This window comes from Lynx rufus, unplaced genomic scaffold (assembly GCF_022079265.1).
Source record: "Lynx rufus isolate CCGP_SWC_20201006 ecotype Redwood Valley unplaced genomic scaffold, mLynRuf1.p SCAF_17, whole genome shotgun sequence".
Taxonomy (NCBI): domain Eukaryota; kingdom Metazoa; phylum Chordata; class Mammalia; order Carnivora; family Felidae; genus Lynx; species Lynx rufus.
In genome coordinates, this window is record NW_025814831.1 from 50,768,640 (window position 1) to 50,791,027 (window position 22,388).

A 22,388-nucleotide genomic window follows, 5' to 3' on the forward strand; every position below is an offset into this window, starting at 1 on the left:
TCGGACATTGACTTGGTCATCTACCGTGTACAGTGTCAGAGCTCTGTTACAGGCCAATCACAGGTGGTTTTTCGTGTTCTGGTGCGGTGGTGGGGCTTGGGGGCAGTTAAACATTTAGGATTAAGTCTTGGAAGCCTTCTGCCGTTACCTGTACTTGTCAAAAAATATATTAGACCAGATTTAAAATAGACATAATTCAGCCTAAGAAATAACACCTAGAAAAAATGGTATTGATCATTTCCATTCATTTATACAACTTCACTTTTCATCCTCACTTCTTCCTTGTAATCTCATTCAGTTCTGTACCATTTTATTTTCTACCTCTAGTAATTATCAGCATGTTACAGAGTATCTTAACCTAGGATATCATAAGTGCACTTTTAGGCTTACCACTAAAGACTCCTGACACAGCTTTCTTCTTCTGTCTCCTAACAAATGGAGAATAAAGTCCTACGTCATTTCCATTCTTTTATGAGCTAAAAAGCTGTCACTTTTTAAATGATGAGACAATGGCTACCTACAGTCAATATGACCATTTGCCCCAGCCCCTATACCAAAGCATTAAGGTCAAAGCACTAAACAGCTGTTGGTCCTTCCAAAACTTCTTTTACCAGCTTAGTCCTGTTGATAACGTTTTTCCATTTGAAATTAATGTAAAAAAAAAAAAAAAAAAACAACTTTGTAATTATACATATAGCCAGTGTTGTAAATACAACAGACTACTCTTGCTATTTAAAAATATATATATATAAATTAAAAAAAATAACATCACCATTTTGATAGTGATAAGAATAATTAGTATGTTTCTATAGCTATATATCCTGAAGTTACCAAAAAGGAAATATAATAACCATTCCTTGGGGTAAAAAGCCAAGTATCATTTTCTTTTGCTTTAATAGAAGACAGTTACTGGTGTTAAATACATTTATTGTAAACTTTAGACACAAAAATAGGTTCTCTAGGCCATTCACATGCACATTAAAACCAAAAAGCTGCAAACTACAACAATGCATATAATTATACAAACGATGCCACTCTCTGATGTTTACAGAATTGCTGTCCATGCAAGGTGATCAGAGGCATTATCTATGAAGCCTTAAGATCCAGAAGTGTTGTTACTACCAAACCTCTGATTAACACTGTGAAGTAAGTGTTTTGGAAGGCAGTTCCACGAGTTGGCTAACATTTCTTTAAAGCAAATGACTGCTTCTAAGCTTAGCCTGAAAGTGGACAAGAGAAAAATAAATTTACTGTTTGAAGAATTACCAAAAAACAAAAGCCCACTTTGTTTAAAGAACTAGTTTTATCAATGGAAACTTGTCATTGCCTTTAAATTATCTGTAAGCCTGGTTTTTCAAGAGCACTAATTTAAAATAATCTGAGTACCAAGTAAAAAGTTACTTACCTTACAAGAGATTTTGGTTGAACTGAAAATATAAGTATTTCATTACTGTGTGCCTGAAAAACAGAAAATGAAGAACATATTAAAAAGTAAGTACTCCACAAGTTTCAGAAATATGATGAAGTGTCCTTTTATACAGGGTAGTATACTTAATACACTTACAGCTCTGTGATGGACAAGGAGGTTATTGGCACATCCACCAAAAACAATGACTTCTCCTTCGTCACTGGCACAAGCTGTGTGCCATAATCTAATTTAAAACAAGAGTTTTAAGTTACCCAGACACCAAGTTGACAATTTACACTACGAACACAATGATGAAATAAAGACTAGAGATCTTCAGTACAGACCAAAACCTAATGTTGAGCAGCAATTATCTTAAGTAGCAAAAGCTAGAAAAATCTATTAATGTCAGTTTTATCTGGATGTTACCATTTTATCTATCTGGTCCAGTCCTAACTTATGCAATGACGGGTTTGAACTGAATGATCTGTTCTCTAGGTTTTTGTTAGCAATAAAAATCTTACGGGAGATGTGTGCTACATGCCCTCTCAATCTTCTTCTTTTCATAGGCAGAGTCAGTTGACATTAAAGAAAAAATCTGAAGGATGCTGTGAATCTGCCTGACCTACTCAAAGTCTCAGGCCTGGTAATTCTATGGAAGAATTTTTCTGCCAGATGAAGCCTTTATGGCATAAGTGTACTTAAATTAGAGACTTGTGGGGAAATGAAGGCTGACCTACCTAAATATGCTTTGAATACCAGTTGTGACTATATCATTTGCTTTGGCAGTTTTTGTAAGAATTCTTCTTGAGATTAACAAAAATAACTCTTCTCTTTGGGTGATTTGATTTAGTATTTGTTATACAGTGCTCCTACCAATCTAATAGAAAGTTCTGTATTTCCCCCCCATATACATTCTTCAAGGTTTTGAAATTCTCTCAAGTTTTTTTTTTTTAAGTGACAAACCTAGAAGCAGTTCAATTCACTGGAGTAAAGACCTTGATTATAAATTTTAACTACATCAATTTTATGATAAAAACAGCAGAAGTCAACATCCAGCCCTGTTTTTCATGCACCATGACAGAAAAGAAAGCATTTAATACAAGGATAGCATTGGTTTTCTTTTCTTTCAAAAGGTTTGATGTTAGGGGCGCATGGGTGGCTCAGTCTGTTAAGCATCTGTTGATACGGGCTCAGGTCACAATCTCACGGTTCCTGAGACTGGGTCCTGTATCTGCACACTGCCAGCACAGAGCCTGCTTGGAATTCTCTGTCCCTACCCCACTCATGCTCACACGTGTGCATTCTCTCTCTCTCTCAAACATTAAAAAAAAAAAAGGTAGGATGTTAAACCTTAGTGAATGCTAGGGTGTTTATCATAAGAATAGTGGATGTAATGCAGCCACAATTTCCTCAATCATTACCAGTCTTGTACATCTTTTTTAAGGTTTTAAGTAATCCCTATACCCAACGTGGGACTCAGGGTTGTTTGAGATTAAGAGTCACATGCTCTACTGACTGGCAGCCAGGTGTCCCCAGTCTTGTACTGAATAATAGAAGTCCATAAAGATGTACAAGAATTACTTTTTAAATACTTCATACCTTGGCTTTTCAGTATAGGGATGATTAAACTGTATCCATTCATTTTTACTGATGCAGTAAGTCCAAGCATCACCTGATTGAAGCGAAGAAAGAAGAGCCATGAAATACGTTATTTGGTCAATGAGACATTCATGTTTAAAGGGCACAGCTTTAGCAAGAAAGGTAATAAACTGTAAGTAGAAAGAGAAAGTAAATATCCTGGTTTTTCCCTGCAGTTAATCAAGTAAGCCCTTTGCATGTCACAACCCTTAGGTGGAGCTTTTAAGGGCTGCACTGGACAGAATAGATGGATGTTATAGTACAAAAACAATTATAGATTATAGGATCAAAAATAATAGCAAACCTCCAACCAACCCTATAGCCTTCTGATACATCTAAAATAGACTGAATTATTTTCTTCTATTTATATATTACATATGAATGATAATGATTTCTTATATTTTTAAAGGACTTACTTAGTGGCTGTTTATCAGTGGTAAATCCTCCAAAGAGAAAGAGATGATCTGAAGAAACTGGTGTTAGTGAATGCCAAGATCGGCCAACTGGGCATATGCCTTGTGGAATTCTGAAAATAATAGCTAAGTTACAATTTCTGTGTTTAAAAGTAGCTACTGTTTAATATGGAAAAATATTTAAATTTTCTGTGAAAATTTATACAGAATATTTGACAGAAGAGACTTTAAATTTAAAAAGCTTCTTGGTATTTTTTTTTTAATTTTTTAAATGTTTTATTTATTTTTGAGAGAGAGAGAGAGAGTACAAGTCGGGGAGGGGCAGAGAGTGAGGGAAACACAGAATCCAGGAAGCAGGCTCCAGGCTCCGAGCCGTCAACACAAAGCCTGACACGGGACTTGAACCCATGAACCATGAGATCATGACCTGAGCCAAAGTCACATGCTTAACCGACTAAGCCACCCAGGTGTCCCAAAAGCTTCTTGGTATTAATAGCTGCATGCTTGGTATTAACTATGTTTTTAGAAGGCAGAGTGAACTTTAGACCTTTTCAACAAACATTGAGCACATGTTGTGGAACAGGAAATCAAAAAATAAAATTCCTTATTTAAGGATCTAGACATCATGTTTATTTAAATTGAGTTATTTACCTGCTTAAATTTCTATGCTAACAGAATAAAAATATTAAAAAATTTTAGAAATTATCTAAAGTGATACATACAATTCATTCCACTCCCACGTATCCAGATTAAGACAGTGAAGATCATTCATTCTAGCATCCTGAAAAAGGATAATTAAGTAATTATCATTTTGAATGACTCATAAGCAAATCATTGAAACTGTTCACAAACTTACTCGATATCTGCCTCCAAACACAAAGCCTTTGTTTCCAACAGTTGCACAGGCATGGGCAGCACGAGGTGAAGGTGCTTTACCCTATAAAAGTCACAAAAGCAATTTTTTAAAATAAACACCAGTCTTCTCTGGAGGTGGGATGAGGGTATGCAAGACGCTTGAGCTTTTAAGCTCAAGTGCAGATGTCTAGTCAACAGCAGTACTAACCCTGGGAGCTGTAATTTTAGATTTTGGAGATATATTACTGAATGCACTAGTTAATGGAATGCTTGTTTATTTTATTTTTTTTTTTAAATAAAAAGGTAGCACATTATAAGACACCTGCGTCAGAGGAAAAAGAAATCTAATTAACTTAACAGTCTACTGCCAGGTCATTTATTTAGTTATAAGCAATACCCCTTAACATCTATTAGATAGTAGATGCCAGGTTAGTCCACATATTCATTAAACTTTTCTGAGGTATGGACTTCTTGGAGAATAATGAAAGCAATGGATTTTCTCCAGAAAAACAAGAATGAACTGTCAATTTTACACCACCTCCCAATTCCCTTTCTCCTCTAGGCAGCCTTACTTTAATAATTCATTATTCTTCAGTAACTCACAGTAGTTATAGGCTGACTCCAGATAAATGTTTCAGTGTCTAAAATATGTACATGATCATTCCATCCTCTTGGGTGACTTGAATTCTACAGAAAATGAGTAAGAATCTGAGTTATTTTTCAAATAATATTTGTAAAATTACATATCCTTGTCTGGTTTATGAACAAGGCAAAATGAACAAGACTAGCAGACATAAGATGTATTATTTCAACATACTAAGTAGACCATATACAAATATGAAACTTCACTTACCCAAAAAGATGTTTCATCAAATTCAAAAGTTCCCAATACTTTATCTTCAGGTAAATATCCGTAACCTCCAAAAAATATTAACCTGTTTGATAAAAAACCAAGACACTAAACATTCTAACATCCACAGGTTAGGAAGTTACAAGAAGTTTTTCTTTTGTCATGCTAGGAACTGAGAAGGCATGCTTGAGTATATGAAAATTCTTATTCATAGAATAATGCCTACTGTGCCTAATTATGTCTTAGGTGTAAAGGGCTTTGATGTATTAATTCACATAATCCTCATATGGGCCCTAGAAGTTATGTTCTAGGGTTACAGTGTTTATGGGCTATGGATACTTGAATGGCAAACCACTTTGCACATAAAAACCCAAACCTACGGGGCTGCTAACTCACTTGTTTTTATATACCCAGACACCAAGTTTATCCTTTGATGATGGAGGAATTCCTTGGCAATCAATTCTTTCCCACTGTAGTACTCTGTCTGTAGACCTTGAATCCAGCATGTAGAACTGTCAGAAGCAATGATTTCAGTTAGATTTGGTTATGCAAAAGAAACTCAACCTTGGCATTTAGTTTTGTTGTGATTTATGACTATAGGAATGTCATCTAATTCAGTGCATCTACAATTGTGACTACAGACTGTTACTGGTCCAAATATACATAAGGAACTTATGCCAGAATATAAATTACCTAAGTCGCTAAGCACCCTGTTGAGCTCATTTTTTTTTCCTAATAGCCACATTTTTTTTAAATATATGAAATTTATTGTCAAATTGGTTTCCATACAACACCCAGTGCTCATCCCAACAGGTGCCCTCCTCAATACCCATCACCCACCCTCCCCTTCCTCCCACCCCCCATCAGCCCTCAGTTTGTTCTCAGTTTAACAGCCTCATTTTTTGGATGAAGGAACAGAAGTATATTGTGCCTTACATAGGCACTTTGAGTTATGCTAATCTTATTTATGGGTTTGAAGACGGTATCACCAAAAGAATTCAACTTCGCAATTTCACCTTCAAATTCAATTTAACAAACATGTCTTAAGCGCCTACTTAACTCTTGGGAGCAAAGGATAAATCTTAAAAGATTAAGTACTGGTCTGTCTTTCCAAGGTTTCACATCCAGATACTTGAAGAGACCTGGCCATTATATGTATATCTTTTTACTTCTCCTAAGACTCCTAAGCTTTCTTTTGATCAGACTTAAAAATACTCAACTCTAGCCATTTCTGTCTACCCCTAAAGCCACGGCTTCTTTTTTTCCCCAAGCTGCTTCATGTGGTGTTAAGGTTCTTTTTCTCTTCCTTGCCCTAAAACACACACACCTCCACTACAGCCTGTAGCAGTGCCTCACAAAATCTTTTAGGCACAGAACCCTTACTTCACACAAAATCTTAAGCAAAAGCCTAACTGAAGTAGAGCTACACCTGTTAAGATGGAGGGGTAGGGGGGTGATCTGAAGCCTGCCTAACACCATGACGCTCCTCCCACAGGGGTCCCAAGGCATCTCAAAGAAATCCCTAGAGCTCCTAGGAATAGTCTGAAACTTTGTCAGCCATATGCTCCAGTCACACCAAACCACTTAGCATTTCCGTGAACAAAACATTTGCTTATATTTCTGCCTCCTGATACTTGCATCTTGGCTACCTCTCCCAGTTATGATTCTATTCAACCCTCTTGGTTAAAGACTTTACTTATTCTCTTCCTCCATCCTGCCAAACACAATGTCAAGGATTCTTTTTCAGATTTAACAATATTTACTGAGCTATTTTATGAGCCAGGCTCTATGTATCTTCTTATCATATGCTACTGGAACCATCTACTTATTATGTGTATCCCCTCTAGAATGTGAGCACCTAGAGATGGGAACTGTATCATTCGTCTCTGTGTCTCCAATGTCTAACCAAGTGCTCAGTATATAAGGTGCTACGTTGCTAAATAAATTTATTAAGAGACTCCCTAAATCATATGCATCTTTCTGATTGATATTTGTGTCTTGCTGGCCTGAGAAAACAACTGTTAATCTTTTTCCTATTTGGAAAAAACACAAAGTCTGAACAACAGTACCTTATCGTACCATATTACGGGAATTTTACTATATAAAATTCTGTATTAATTTATCCTCATAGCTGAGTGGTGGTCTGTTCATTTTACCCTGCTCCTCATCATTGCATCTTGTTTTCATTTGGTTTGCTAATATTTATCTAACACCCCAGGGTTCTAAGAGAACCACAGCTGCAAAGAGCACAAAGAAAACCCACTCAGGAAATTACTGCAAACAAGTTATCAAAGTTGACTTTACAAAAGGCATAGAGAAATACGGACTGGTAGACAAAATACTAAAATGCACATTCATACCGTTATCAAGGACATGCATGTTTTAACCAGGACAGGAATAAGTATGGGCTAACCTTAGAAATTGGAGGTTGTCTGAAAAAGAGTAAAAACCAACAGGGCCACCCAGGCACCCCATGTTTAGTTGAGCTCTTAAACCACAACCCTTAGAAACACTCACCTTATTCGTATTGCCTCTTGAATGGTGTCCTCCAAACAAGTAGAGCACCCTGTCCACACACACTGCACAGCTTCCTGACATAGAAGGAGGAACATCCCCTTCTGTGTTAATCTTTTTCCTGAGGGCAAAAAGACTGAATGTAAATGTTTCCCAAAAGAGAAGAAATGCAAAAGTTACTTGTTTTTCTTCTATCCCCACAATAAAGGGAAAAAATAAAGTGGGCTGGCCGGCTAGATAGCGTCTGGGGGTCTCGTCTACATCTAAAATTAATTCAAAGAATGAGTTCCTTCCTCTTTGTTCACCCATTCCACAGGCTGCGCCAGCTGACCCCACACACAGGGACGGTGAGCTCTGGAAGCCCAGGAGCACACCATTTTATGTTTCTCAAACTAACCTGCTCTTTATTGATATAACCATAAGTGGCTATTTTGTTTTTGGTTTTGAGTCACCCAGGTACCTAAAAGGAAAACATACCACTCCTGACCGGTTAATTCCACAAGTGTGTTTTATTTAGTCACCTTTTAGCCATTCAAATGAATCTGATTCAAACCTAATGTACTACTACAGGCACGTGGGTAATACTTTCTCTAGGCCAGGCACTCCTGGGAGTGCTTTGCATGCTTTAAATCCTTCTGAATCTAAAAATGAATCTGAATCAAAAAGGCCTAAGATTCACAGTATTAATAGGTCTGTTAAGGCCTTCTGCTCACTCTATCACTTTATGCTAAGCTTTAACTTTGGCAGGCTTAGTTTTACAAATTCCTTATGGGGCTCAATTTTTTAAAAATTCGTAGAATTCCCCTATTAAAGGAATACCATTATCAATTTCTCTCTTGAAAAAAACAAAACAAAACATAGATGAGCCAACAGCTCAGATCAACACTGATTTGCTATGTACAGAAATAATCCTGACTTAGTTTTAGTTGAACTTTTTAAGAAAATTTTTTCAACATTTATTTTTGAGAGACAGAGGGCAAGTGGAGGAGGGGCAAAGAGACCGGGAGACACAGAATCTGAAGCAGGCTTCAGGCTCCGAGCTGTCAGCACAGAGCCCAAAGTGGGACTCAAGCTCGCAAACGTGAGATGGTGACCTGAGCCGAAGTGGGATGCTTAACCGACAGGGCCATCCAGGCGCCCCATTTTTAGTTGAACTCTTAAGATTCTGCCAAGAGCCTCTTTGAGGACCACTGTCACAAGACTGGCAAAAGATCCTTTTCAGAATATCCCCGGTTGTATGGAAGGCAAATTTAACTTCTTTTTTTAAACAAAACACACTATTTTAAAGAGATTTGTAGAGAAACTTTAATGGCAGAGCTCATTAAAATAAAACACCACCTTTATTTCTAGCAGATACAATCTAGAAATTATTTTTTCATTTTCCATGTAACAGAAGATATAACATCTTGAAAAAACATCATATATGGAACTTTTATAATATTTTCATTCCAGGATTGGAAGCCTCTATCTACCTCTTTATTTTAGTATTACAATGATACTACATAGAGCTCTGAATACAAGTTTCTTCCAAGGTCATAAAAGCACCAAGTAGGGGTGCCTGGGTGGTTCAGTCAGTTAAGTATCTTGACTCTTGATTTCGGCTCAGGTCATGATCCCATGGTTCGTAGGTTCCAGGCCTGTGTCAGCACAGAGCCTGCTTGAGATTCTCTCTCTCTCTCAAAACAAATAAACTTAAAAAATAAAATCACCAACTAATTACTGAAGAGTTGCTAATGTATCTAAGCTTAGCAGCTGAACCAAACTAGTACAAGGTTGGTTTTAGAACATAGAGATAACTCTGCATCTTCAAATAAAATAGTTTTGTTAGAATGGGCTTCACAGAGTTTTTATTTGCAACCTTACTTGAATTTTTTAGTCCCCCTCATAATATCCACAGTTACCATCTTCCAGTCTCCATGTTGTAGATCCATAGTTCTTCTCTAGGCAGATAAAAGTCATACAATCCTCTGACTTGATTACTCTAAGAATAAAAAAAAAAAATAGCAAATATAAAAAATAATTGGTATTCTAAAGAAGCACTACTGTATATTTTTTCATATCTACCTTGTTTGAGATAGTAATAAGAGTTATGAGATATTAAATGGGTCTTAACAATACTATCAAATGGACAATCTTCCTTGCTCCAGGCCACATACTCAAAGTAATGCTTAATATAGCTCACCCTTAATTCATGTTTTTGATGCAGCAGGTGCAATGATGCAGGAAGTTACGACATCTCTAGGAAATCTCTAATGTCACTTTATGCTGAACAGACCATTCACCGGGTTTCAGCTGCATGACTTCAGGAGAGGTCAGCTATGCCATGGTTTGCACACTAAAGACTGCTCTACTGTGTGAGTGCCTGACTCACACTAACACGTGTCATTTTCTAGCCATTTTTTACTCTCATCCATCCATTCTCTACCAAGAAACAGATGGCAGAATTGCCAGTGTGCAATTATTCAGTCAATGTGCAAAATTTTCTGTTCGTTGTTCTGCTCCATTTCCCTTCAGATAGTAATTCTTTTTTTTTTTTTTTTAATTTTTTTTTTTCAACGTTTATTTATTTTTGGGACAGAGAGAGACAGAGCATGAACGGGGGAGGGGCAGAGAGAGAGGGAGACACAGAATCGGAAACAGGCTCCAGGCTCCGAGCCATCAGCCCAGAGCCTGACGCGGGGCTCGAACTCACGGACCGCGAGATCGTGACCTGGCTGAAGTCGGACGCTTAACCGACTGCGCCACCCAGGCGCCCCTCAGATAGTAATTCTTAACAGAATAAGTTTACCATATGCCAGAACTATCTGAACACTATCAACGGATTACTTTCTTTAAAAAAAAAAAAAAAAATTTTTTTAATGTTCATTTTTAAGAGAGAGAGCCAGAGCACAAGTGGGGCAGAGGGAGAGGGAGACACAATCCGAAGCAGGCTCCAGGCTCCAAACTGTCAGCACAGAGGCTGATGCAGGGCTCGAACTCAAGAACCGTGAGATCATGACCTGAGCTGAAGTCGGACGCTTAACAGACTGAACCACCCAGGTGCCCCAATGGATTACTTTCTTTAATCTTCGTAACAACCCTAAAAAGTAGTTGAGATTACAAGAAAACAGGTTTTTTAGAGGTAAGTAATTTGCCCAAGATTACTTGGCAAGTAACTGTGGAATCAGCATTCTACCCTCCTTTCCCTGAATTGGCAACTTTAATCACTGCGTGACCTTCCTAGCCTTTGAACCTCCCCACTTTTTGAACAATGTCAACATACGGTGAACAATAGCAGTTCATGGAGAATGGGTGTCAGAGTCTAATAAGCTTGAGTACCATACAGAATTAGTGCACGTGGCCTTGTAGACATTTCTCTTTCTATTCCACCACTTAACAAAAAGAAGGCTGGAAGCATGACAGCAGGCTCACCCGGAATAGCTCAGCCTGGTCTGAAGAGGGAAAGGGACTACTGTGTGGGAAGCTAAGGTTTATCGCCCTCAAAAACAATATCCAAGGGCTTTTCAGAGTTCTCGCCAAAATACTGAGGACAGCCGGTTTTGGAACCACTCCACTTCACTGGTCATCACTGGTCATCCTGCCTAAATCCTAGACTTCTGGGCCCTCAAACACTCACCATCAGAAACCTTCGTTCCTGAGATGCCTGGGTGGCTCAGTCTGTTAAGCATCCAACTTCAGCTCAGGTCATGATCTCACAGTTCATGGGTTCAAGTACCACATCCGGCTCTCTACTGTCAGCACAGACCCTTCACAGACCACTTCGAGTCCTCTGCCCCCGCCCCCCTTCTCTGCACTTACCTTGATCTCTCTCAAAAACAAACATTAAAAAAAAAATCGTCCTTCCTGACAACCCTCGCTCTCCCCACTCCCCAAAGAAAAGTCCTGTTCCTTCAATGCTGCTGATTTTTACAAACAGAATTATGAATATGTAGTTTAGACCACAGTGTGATTGACTAACAGGTTAACTTTTCTCCAATGGATTGACATTTTAATACGGGTCACTACATAACTGCCTCTTTCTCCTACCAAGTACCGTCCTCTAACCAGCTATTCACTGGGGGCTGAGGAAAGCATTACAGATTAATTAGGACTGGCAAAATAAAATTTTTAAAAAAATGCTTTTGTGGTTAAACTAAATTAGTCAGGACAGCTATAGTGGTTTATTCCATCTGTCTTTTTTGACAGTCATCTCAAAAGTGTTCAGTTATGACCAGGTCAACGTGCAAGAAGCTAAAACCTATTACCAGAGTCATAAAGTCAGTCATCAAGCACACAGGTGTAGTGGACCAGATCTCAAGCAAATGGGGGCAGGGAGATCAATGTTAAGACCAAACGGGACTAAAAAGAGTTACCTTTTGGTAGGAATGTCTCAGAGCAACCCCAGCGAATGAAATGAGCCAGTGCTAGGATATGGATCTTACTGAGAAGCTCTAATAGCAAAAGGGCAGGAGAACTAGAGAACAAAGTTTAAACAGGAGACACCTGGTAACAGGAAGCCAGTGGTAACAAGAAATGCAACTGGCTCTAAACATTGTTTATGAGCAGGGGTCAGAGAGCTGAACTTGGTAGTTACAATTGTTGCTACTGATTTTTTGGTTGCTGGTGGCGCCTTCTCCATTAGTTTTCTTAATAGGGGTTTCCTCTGAAAATTGTCAACTCTTTCTCAGCTGAAAGCATAACAGCCCTGGAATGTTCAAACAGCAGGGTGACGGCCATCTGCACAGGTGTAGCTAGGCCTCCCGAACAGGCGGGAAGGTTGAATAAGGCCATCCCTGCGGCCTTCGGGAATTCTAGAGAGTTTTCCTACACCCCGATTACTGCCCAAGCGAGCAACGGTATCCGTGGGCCAAAGGACCCCAGCTGCAGAGAATGAAGTGCTCTAAGCGGGCCGACAAACGATAAGAGTGACATCACACAACGTCACCTCTCTTACCTCCCACCCGCGCCCCACCTTTTAAAACATAACACGTATCGTAGTCGTGCGCCGCCCAACGTGCCCTCCCCCAAACAACGCTCCAACGTCCACAGCGCCCAGGGCCGCCGCGGGCCCCGTAAGCAGAGGGCTGGAGTGACAGCAGCCCAGGAGCGTCGGCGCGGATTAGGGGACCGGTGAGGAGAAGCCCGCTCGCAAGAAAATGCACCGACGGGCACAGTCGCGACGCGGGGAGGGGAGGGGGGGTCCGGGCGGCCGCTCTGCCCCCCCCCACCCCCGCCGACCCGGACTCGGGGTCCAGCCGAGCGACGCCCGCCGCGGCCGGCCGCCCACTGACCTTGTAGCCGCCCCAGACGAACATGTGGCGCCCGTCGCCGACGGCTACGTGGCCGCTGCGCTCGGCGGGGCAGGCGAGCTCCATGGACTCATAGCTCTCGTAGGCTGGCCCTGGCAAGTCGTCCGCTCGCAGATCCTCGTTGCCATCAGCCATCTTGAGGCTGCACGTTTGTTCACCAACAATCCCCACACCCGCGCGGGGGAAAGAGACAAAAGAAAAGGCAGAAATGCACGGCGGCGACAGGCGAGCAGAAAGGGGCGGCGATAGGGACGGGGTTAAGGCCGCCCGCTGGCCGCCCGCGCCCTCTCAGCCCTCCTCGGGGAGGACAGCCCCTGGGCTGCGCTGCGGGGGCGCGGGTCGGGGGCGCGGCGGCGGCGGGGCCCCGCCGGGAGCAGGGCGGAAAGGGGGTCCGCTTGGGGCCGGGACTAGAATCCAGCCAGCCCGCCCCGCCTCCAGCTCGCCACTCGCCGCCCGCCGCAGCCGGCCCTTGTTTACGCCGCGGCCAGAACCGCCCGTTCCGCTGACGCCTCCTACGGGGCTCCGGAAGCGCGGCGGGCGCTCAGCGCCCCCAGCGCCGGGTCCTCCCGCCGCCGCCGCCGCCGCTGCCGCCGCCGCCGCTGCCGCCGCCGCCGCCGCCGCCGCCGCGGCCGGCCTGGGCCCCGAGATGGTGTGTTGACTGAGCTCCAAACACTCTCTGAGCCTCCTTTCGCTGCGGGCACTACAAAGATGGGAAGAATAGTAGCCACCTTCTCGCAAAAAAAAAAAAAATTTTTTTTTTTTTTACTGACAAATCTTCCTTGTGTGATTGAGGAATGTTCTCCAAGGGTTCACAGTCTGAAAAGGGGTAGTGACATTGTGACATTGCTCAGTGAGTTAGCGGTCTCAGCTTCAAAAGAGAGTCAATGCCCCGCGGGTGCGCGTGGGGCTCCCGACTTGGTGCCACCCCGACGGTGCCCGCACAGCGGTTCCAGGCACCCCTGCTCGCTGAGCTCTTCTGCTTCGGCAGAGATCTTACTTTCCAAGCCCAGTCTGGAAAATTGTGCTCAAAAAGTATTTCAGAAACCATCATCGTCCAGTCCTTAAGGGAGGATGGCAAATTCTGTTCACACACACAGATACTGCTTTGTTACATTTTGATACATTTCAATTAGGTCAAGAAAAGAATTACTGCAACCTAAACTTAGTCACCTGTAAAATAGGGTTGTACCTGAATGCATCTTAAATCCCTAATGTAATGGTGCCACTTTACTTGGATGCGTTTGGTGAGAGGAGTGTGCTTTATTATCCTGTCTCTTCCCCATCTTCACGCTGCTACCACTGCTTGGAAGGGATACTTTGAACAATTAACACAGGCTTTCCTCACTCAGATTTTCATAGCCTAAAACTCCTTCCCTAGTCACTGCCACTATGTTTACAATTTATCAGAATTTCTGGGATGGGTGAAAGCAGTGCTTAGGGGGACACTTAATAGCATTGAATGCGTATACATATTTGACAAAAATAAAGATGTAACATCAACCCTCCTAGTTTTCATCTTAGGAAACCAGAAAAAGAAGAGCAAGTTAAACCCAAATGGAAGAAAAAGTTTTTTAAGCTGTATCAATGAAATTGAAAACAAGAAATAGAGAAAACTAAAAGCTGGTTCTTTGAAAAGATCAATAACATCAGTAAGCCTCTAAGCCAGGCTCTGTAAGGAAAAAAACAGAGAAGATGTAAGTTACAAATATCAGAAGTGAAACAGGGGACAACACTACAGATCCCATGAACATTAAAGGAATAATAAAGAGATCTTATGAACACCTCTGCTCATATATTTGATAACCCGGATGAAATGGACCAATTCCTTGAAAGACACAATCTGCCAAAACTCACGTAAGAAAAAAGCAGACATTCTGAATAAGCCTGTATCTATTAAAGAAATAAAACCAGCGGTGCCTGGGTGGCTCAGTCTGTTAAGCGACGGACTTTGACTCAGGTCATGATCTTGCATGGGTTCGGGAGGTACCTGTGCTGACAGCTCAGAGCCTGGAGCCTGCTTCAGATTCTGTGTCTCCTTCTCTCTCCCTGGCCCTCCCTGCTCATGCTGTTTCTGTCTCTCTAAAAAATTTTAAAGAAGTTGAATCAATAATAAATAACCTACCCAAACAGAAAACAACAGGCTCAGATGGGTTCACTGGTAAATTCTAACAAACATTTAAAGAAATATCAATATTCCATAATCTCATAAGATAGAGCAAAGAATACTTCCTCACTCATTCTGAGGCCAGCATTATCCTAATACCAAAACCAGACAAAGACATCACAAGAAAAGAAAATGACAGACCAATATTGTTCATGAACACAGATGCAAAAATCCTCACCAAAATATTAGTAAATCAAATCCAAAAAAAAATAAAGTATTATACACCATGACCAAGAGAGATACACCATGACCAAGTGAGACTTAGCCCCAGTATTCAAGGCTGCTTCAACACTCAAAAATCAACTAATGGAATCCACCATCAACAGGCTAAAGAAAAATCAAATGAACATATCAGTAGAAGCAGAAAAATTATTTAACACCTATTCAGGATAAAAACTCAGCAAACTAAGAAATTTCAACTTAATAAAGAACATCTACAAAAACCTACAGTTCACATCATACTTAGTGCTATGAGAAACTCAAAGCTTTCCCACTAAGATCAAGAATGAGGCAGGGATGTCCCCTCTCACAACTACTTTTCAACATTGTACTGGAAGTCATCACCAATGCAGTAAGGAAAGGAAATAAAATGTTAAGAAGGAAGAAACAAAACTTTGTTCATAGATGACATGATTGTCTATGCAGAAGATCCTAAAAAATTTCTCTGGTTCAATCCAAACAATGGAATATTCTTATTCAGTGGTGCAAAGACATGAGCGATCTTTTCAAACATGAAAGCATACAGAGGACATTTAAATGCTTGTTACTACGGAAATACACCAACCTGAAAAGGCTACATACTATGGGATTCTAACTATATAACATATGGAAAAGGCAAAACTATGGAGAAAACAAAAAGATCAGTGGTTGCAGGGGTTAGTGGGGAGGGAGAAATGAATGGGCAGAGCACAGAGGATTTTTAGGGCAGTGAAACTATTTTATATGCTACTATAATGGTAGATACATGTTGTTATACTTCTGTCTAAACCTGTAGGATGTATACCACCAAGAATGAATGAATCCTAATGTAAGTTTTGGACCGCAGGTGCATCTTAGCTTGGCTGATACAACAAAATACCACAGACCAGATGGTGTGAACAACAGACATTTATTTCTCACAGTTCTAGAGGCTGGGAAGTCCAAGATCAAGGTGCTGGCAGATTCGACCCTAGGTGGGAGCCCTTTTCATGGGCTTGCATCCTGACATGGCAGGAGAAGAGTGAGCTCTGATTTCTGCCCTTTATAAGGACAACAATCCCATCATGGGGTCATCACCCTCATGACCTCATCTAAACCTAATTACCTCCAAAGACTCCACCTCCAAATACTACTACATTGATTGAGGAGCAGGGTTTCAATATATGAATTTGGGGGAAACACATTCAGTCTGCAACAGGGTGATAAAGAATGATCTTGCTGTACCCACATGCTGGACTGGATGGTAACCTCATCAAACCAGAAATTCCAGTAGAATCACATTAATACAATGAAAAAACAGGTGTGTGCATATGCATGTGCACGCACACACATACACACACACATACACAAGGTGGACAGGGAGCATTGTTTCTTAAAATTGCTTCTTTTCTTTTGAAATTTTCTGAAGTCAAAATTTTTTTGTCAGACAGTACATACTACCCCGAAAATTCGTGACTTTATATTATTTCTCTCTCACATACACGTACAATATAAGTAAGGAATTAGTGAAAGCACCACTTCATCCTGGACTGAAAGTAAAAAGTTCTAAAGAATACTTTTAAGCTTTTATCCAAAGGCTAATCGTTTTTTAAGGGTATGTGTGCAAAGACACTGTTTGGAAAAAAAATGTACACTAACTTAGATGGGCTATTTACTGTATCACACTAAAGATGATTAATACTCAAAAGAATCCTTCCTGACAACTGGAAAAATATCCTGAAAGACAAAAGAAAGATGGCCAGAAATCCTTTTTCCTTGAGGATGAGATTGGAAACCTATTTTGTGAACCACCTGAAAAAAACTATCAACCCCTGCAGAATTGTTTTCCGAACAGAGAGCCCACAAGGGGAGTTCCGAGAGAAAGTTCTGAGGCTGTCAGTGTCTTTGGCTCCTCTACACCATGGAGGTCAGCAGCACAAGAGTTGATAGGAAACCATCAGCTAGTGAGAAGTGAAGGATTAATAATGCTTGGCTTTGAGGTTTTGAAAGAGCTTTGCAGGCTCCCAGAATTTCTACAGCTCCTAACAGAAGAGAAGCAAAACCTGGTTGAAGTCAACTTGTGGAACCTGCAGGTAAGGATCAGAATTTCCTGCCACTCCTACTATTGAACCAGCACAGTATATTAAGTCAAAAAAGAGCAGCACCGGTTTTGTGTGCCACAGGCAACAGATTTCTCTTGAAGCCTAAACGCCAGTGTGTTTCCAGGGGCCGACTCCAACTTTTAACATTCCAAGTAAACTATTTAAAACCAGAAGTGTTTTTCTAAGAGGCTAGAGAGGTGTCTGCCTAATCTAGAATTTAAATTCCCATAATCTACACTTTAAACGATGTTCATTCAATTCAATGTCATGTATCCCTATCCAATAGGTTTTCATATTTTTTCCCCTTAAAAAATGCTGATAACAGAAGTTCATGGTAATAATTACTTCTAGGATGTATATTGCCTGTGAGATCCTTTTTCTAAATCTGTTTTCAGCCTAAAAATAGTAAAAAAAGAAAAAGAAAAGAAAAAGAAAACTTATACTGAAATCTTGTTTGCACAATCAACTCTAATGACTGGTTTACACTAACAAAACTAGGAAAATAGTATATCTATAGAGTTTGTACAATAAATAAAATGTAAGCACAAAGTACTTCAATACATAAATAGAAGCCTTTACACATCCAAAATATGGTACATATATATAAAATATATCTAAAATTTAATGAGATACTACAAACTACTATAATTATCATTATAAATTACATATATATTTCAATATAGAAATATATTCTCTCTAGTATTTTAAATTTTAGAGATAACTTGAATGGTGGTGTTAAGGAGAATAATTTTATATACTGAGCTTCTTAATAATTCATTGTTATTAGTAATTCAATGAAAGCGTATAACTGTGATAATATGAGTAACTTCTTAATTATGGCAAAAGTACTGGCTAAAGGAATATAAATATAGGATGCTATTTCTGTATAGGCAGGTAATACTGAAAACAAATAGGAAGACAACATATTTCCCTATGGGCCAAATAGCAGGGTTGCTATAAAGGCAAATTACTAAGTTACCATCCCATTTCATTACTTGCAGAAACTACTTTAGAAGCATTCTTCCAGGGCAAAAATATATTTTGATGGGTCTCAAAAGCTAATATATCTACTGTTTCCCCATATTTCAAAGTCTGTATGATAAGTTAATCTCCACTTTAGACACTTTAAAACATGGTCTTTATAAAGTTGGATTAGCTAGTAACTTAGGAGTAATGAAAGACAACTGAAGGCATTTATTCTGCTATTCAAATAAAGGTGGGGACAAGTTACAATGAAGCTCAATAAGACTTTACTAGGTAAGGGCTAAAGGGTAGGAGTCCACTATTTAATCCATATCGGCGCTTGCCTATTTTATCATTTTGCCCAGCTGCATCAGTTATTGAAAGAGAAGTTTTTAAATTACTGGGTTACTTAATGAGAAACTTTAGATAATGTTTAAGTGGCTTGAGAAAATCCATTCTTTCTGAAAGTTGATGTATAGTATTTTTATCTATTATTATGTTGGGGGATTTCTTAAGTCCTTGGGCTAATTTCTCATTCTCCTCAAATTCATATAAACTTTTCAGTAAAGAGTACACAGTGAGTTAAAATCTCTTACAATTGTATGTACTTTCAGAAAGTATATTTCTTCCTGCAGCTAATTAGGAAATTAGTTTACAAATATAAAATATAATCTTCCATTAACATCTTATTCCCATATATTCCATGGCCTATAATCACCAGGACATAGCATTTTTGTTTCAAATTCTATCTTCTAAATCCTCCAATTTTTGAGGGGGGGGTGTAAATATACAGTCTAATTAAAATGTGTACACATATTAAATATAGAGAGTATATGACAACTTAATTGCTACTGATCCACTGATACTTATTTTCAGTTTCTTCTTTTTGGATTCTTTGTTCTTCTCGGTGATTAGCTGCAGTCCAGAATGTTATTTTTTTGAGCACTTGTTGCAGAAGTTTAGGAGGTAATAAAGATATCTGACTTTCTAAAACTATAGCATTTTTACCAATGCAGTCTAGGCATGACCTGTAAATAAAATATTACAGAATTATTAGTTTTTGAATCTGAACTTATAAAATATTTATAGGTAAGTATTCTTAAAAAAATTATTATAAAATTGTTACATGATAACATATTTCCTCTGTATTGTTTGGAACATGATAGGATACATGTTCTTTCCAGAGCACCACAATAATTGTATATTTTTATAGCCTCAAGGCCAATCTGACCAAAAGCCCATGGAAACAGAAATTTCAACTTACTATGCACCGTGCATAATGTTATTTAAACAGAAAAGATTCAGATTTAATTTCAAAGCATGTTAGTCTGTAGCAGACCATTTTTCATTTATCCTCCTAGTCCAATAACCACTTACTCTTCTCTGAGAACTGTCTTTTTCTTCCATTGCCCCAAGATGAAGCATCTAACATCCATTTTGAAGCCAAGTGACCTGGTCCCCCCACCCCACCCCCCCCCACTGTAACTCACTTCACTGGCACATGTGACTTAGTGACTGACACTGACCCCGAGAGAGCAGGTCTGAAGAGAGGAATGGAACAGCAATGCAGAAAGAGCCAATGAGAGCCCACCTGAGGTTCTCCCGTCCTGGGAGTCTGGGTGGTCATTTTTCCCCTCTGATTCCACTACCTCGTAGAATCCTTCCTATTTGGAAGGATTCCAACTCCCTTTTTATCTTAAGCTACTTTGAAGAACATGTTGCATTTTAAAACCGAAAGAAACTTGATGAGCTATCAAAAAATCATCTATTTCAACTGATAAGCTTTAAATCAAACAGGGAAGCAAATCTTTTTTAAAAGTTTTAAAAATGAATTCGCTTGATTCTGCTGTACTTAAACTCAGTTGTCATTTTTACAAGGATTTAGATATTTATATCTTCCATACTTTCAGGAAGACTTTTCTCTCTGTGAAAACTCTAAGCAAGGAGAGTGAAAACGCTGTACACAGACATGGAGATGTGCAGGTGAATGACACAAATCTTACACTTGATGTAAGTTTAACTCTGCGGCTATGTTAACACAATAGCTCCTGTGTCCCTTCCACCAGGGAGAAGGGACAAGTCAGATGAGGAGATGGACTCTGTCATTGCTATTCATTCACTGATTCAACAAATATTTATTCGTGTGCACTATTTAGGAGCTTATTTAAGAGCAGGAAATCCAATACTGAGAAAAACCCTATTTCGGCTTTCAGGCAGATTACAATTTAGTGAGGATAAACAATGTTGAGACTGGGATAACATGAAATGGCCTTGACAGGTACAGGGTTCTAGGGGAACGAGACAGGGAGAATAGCGAAGACAACCCCTGCAAGCCAGGGAAACCTTCCAGATGGGATGTCCAAGCCGAGACCTTGAGAGTATCAACAAACTATTCATGATAGAGGACACACACCTGCAAAGCCCTAGAAATGAGATATAAGATTTATTCCAGAAACTGGAACTGAGTGGTTCAAATATAGCTAGAGAATGGCGAGAGCGGGACATGGCGGGAAATGAGGTAGAGAGACAGGTGGAGGCCCTGAACACCACAGTAAGGAATGTGCGGTTTGCCTAAGGCAGTGGGAGCCACTGCGTGATCATCACAGTATAAAATGTGCACGTGCCTTGATCCACCAACAGCCCTTCTAGGAGTTTCTCCTGAGGAGACATGCAAGTTTTCCAAAAGCATATACAGGAATATGACAACACAAAATTTCTAATAATAGCCCCCAATTGAGATATCCTAAATAAATATCAATACACTAGTAAAGAAATTGTACTTCTATGAAACAGAACACTGGACAGCCATTACGAACATAAATATAGGTCTATAAATGATTATATGTTTACATGACAGATACCCACAGTACGAGTCTCAAAAGCAGATTATAAACAGGATGCATACTTTGACCCTTTAGACACACATGCACACGTGAGCATACACATGCATATGTATACTGCTCTCAAGGTTCCAGTGGCCTCTTAGCATGGTTAAAACCACAACTGTTTTCATTTTAAAGTGTGGAAGGATAAACAGCAAACTCTTAACAAAGATCATTGTGGACGATGGCTCAAAGGTGATTTTTTTTTTTACCATATACCTTTCATACTGTGTGAGTTTTCTTGGTAAATACATCTTATTTTTTTATCAGAACAAGCACCAGTGGTATTTCATCTTAAACCTATATAGGTATCCAAATGTACGATGAGCATGATCCCACAAATACATTAGATCAGACAAGTATCTTTAGATGAGGAGCCTCTGCGGCAAATTCCTATTTGTTTCCACTGCCTCAACACAGTAGGTGCCAAACGCCTTCTGACTTAAATTTAAAATTTAAATAGAATTTAAGATAATTTAAAATAAAAGGAATCCTTTATTATTAAATAATTTAAAATAAAAAGATTGCTCTGGCTGCACTGTGGGCCACTGGTTGTGGTGAATACACCTCAACGCAAGAATACCACTAAATTCCTACTATAGTCAACGGGTTTTTTGGTTTTTGTTTTTAATTCAAGTTCTGATGCATCAAAATGAGCCCAGCATGAAAAGGGTGTGAAAGGGTGTGTATGCATTCCCAGAAGCACTGTGCTAGGGGCAAAGGGTGACACCAAGAAGCCTGACTGATAGTCACACTCAGTTCCAGCCCCAAACACAAGCCCATCCAGTCTGTGCTGTGCCTTTCTCTCATTTCTATGCTGGTCCACCTTCCCCATCATTGTTTATCTTTCCTTCCAAACTCTGTGCTTTTTAGAACACCAGCTGTGTCCGCAAACACCTCTGCTTCCTCTGACTTCCTGCCCTTGCTTTAACTGAAATCTAAGAAAAGTGCGTAGCCTGCAGCCTTCTTGAGAAAAGAGTGCCGCTTCTCCCGTGTCTCCGTTAACACAGTCCAGGAGCTACTCGAGTATTTGTTGTCGCTCCAGGCTGCTGTCATTTCACCTGCAGGTGGTGCACCCTTCCCCCCCCCCCCCACCCCCCCAACCCCCCGCCCCTGTTGTTGAGAACTTTGTGT

The 22,388-nt window shown here is 39.9% G+C and overlaps 2 protein-coding genes across 2 annotated transcripts in view; both read right to left on the reverse strand.

Moving 5' to 3' along the window:
- Positions 1 to 910: 910 nt before the first annotated feature.
- On the reverse strand, positions 911 to 13,115 carry KLHDC2 (kelch domain containing 2). Its single transcript, XM_047079712.1, has 13 exons — positions 12,949 to 13,115; positions 9,580 to 9,659; positions 7,682 to 7,799; positions 5,561 to 5,676; positions 5,168 to 5,249; positions 4,918 to 5,001; positions 4,316 to 4,396; positions 4,182 to 4,240; positions 3,463 to 3,572; positions 3,008 to 3,080; positions 1,565 to 1,652; positions 1,406 to 1,458; positions 911 to 1,220 (listed from the first exon to the last, which is right to left on the reverse strand). Exons 1-13 carry the CDS (start codon positions 13,099 to 13,101, stop codon positions 1,097 to 1,099), a joined length of 1,221 nt encoding a protein of 406 aa, XP_046935668.1. The 5' UTR covers positions 13,102 to 13,115; the 3' UTR covers positions 911 to 1,096.
- A 4,992-nt stretch (positions 13,116 to 18,107) lies between these two features.
- The window catches only part of KLHDC1 (kelch domain containing 1), a 52,912-nt gene continuing 48,631 nt past the window's right edge, over positions 18,108 to 22,388 (reverse strand). The window contains exon 13 of the mRNA XM_047079714.1: positions 18,108 to 19,400. Coding sequence (XP_046935670.1) covers positions 19,214 to 19,400 — 187 coding nt within the window. The 3' untranslated portion in view covers positions 18,108 to 19,213. The remainder of the gene's footprint in view (positions 19,401 to 22,388) is intronic.

Excerpts from the sequence above, each read along its gene's own strand:
- KLHDC2 (XM_047079712.1), bottom strand. The coding sequence starts at position 13,101 with ATGGCTGATGGCAACGAGGATCTGCGAGCGGACGACTTGCCAGGGCCA. Across the intron at positions 4,397-4,917 it reads GGAGTCAGCCTATAACTACT|GGTAAAGCACCTTCACCTCG; the intron begins GTGAGTTACTGA and ends TGACTTTTATAG. Across the intron at positions 3,081-3,462 it reads CACTGATAAACAGCCACTAA|GTGATGCTTGGACTTACTGC; the intron begins GTAAGTCCTTTA and ends CGCTTCAATCAG.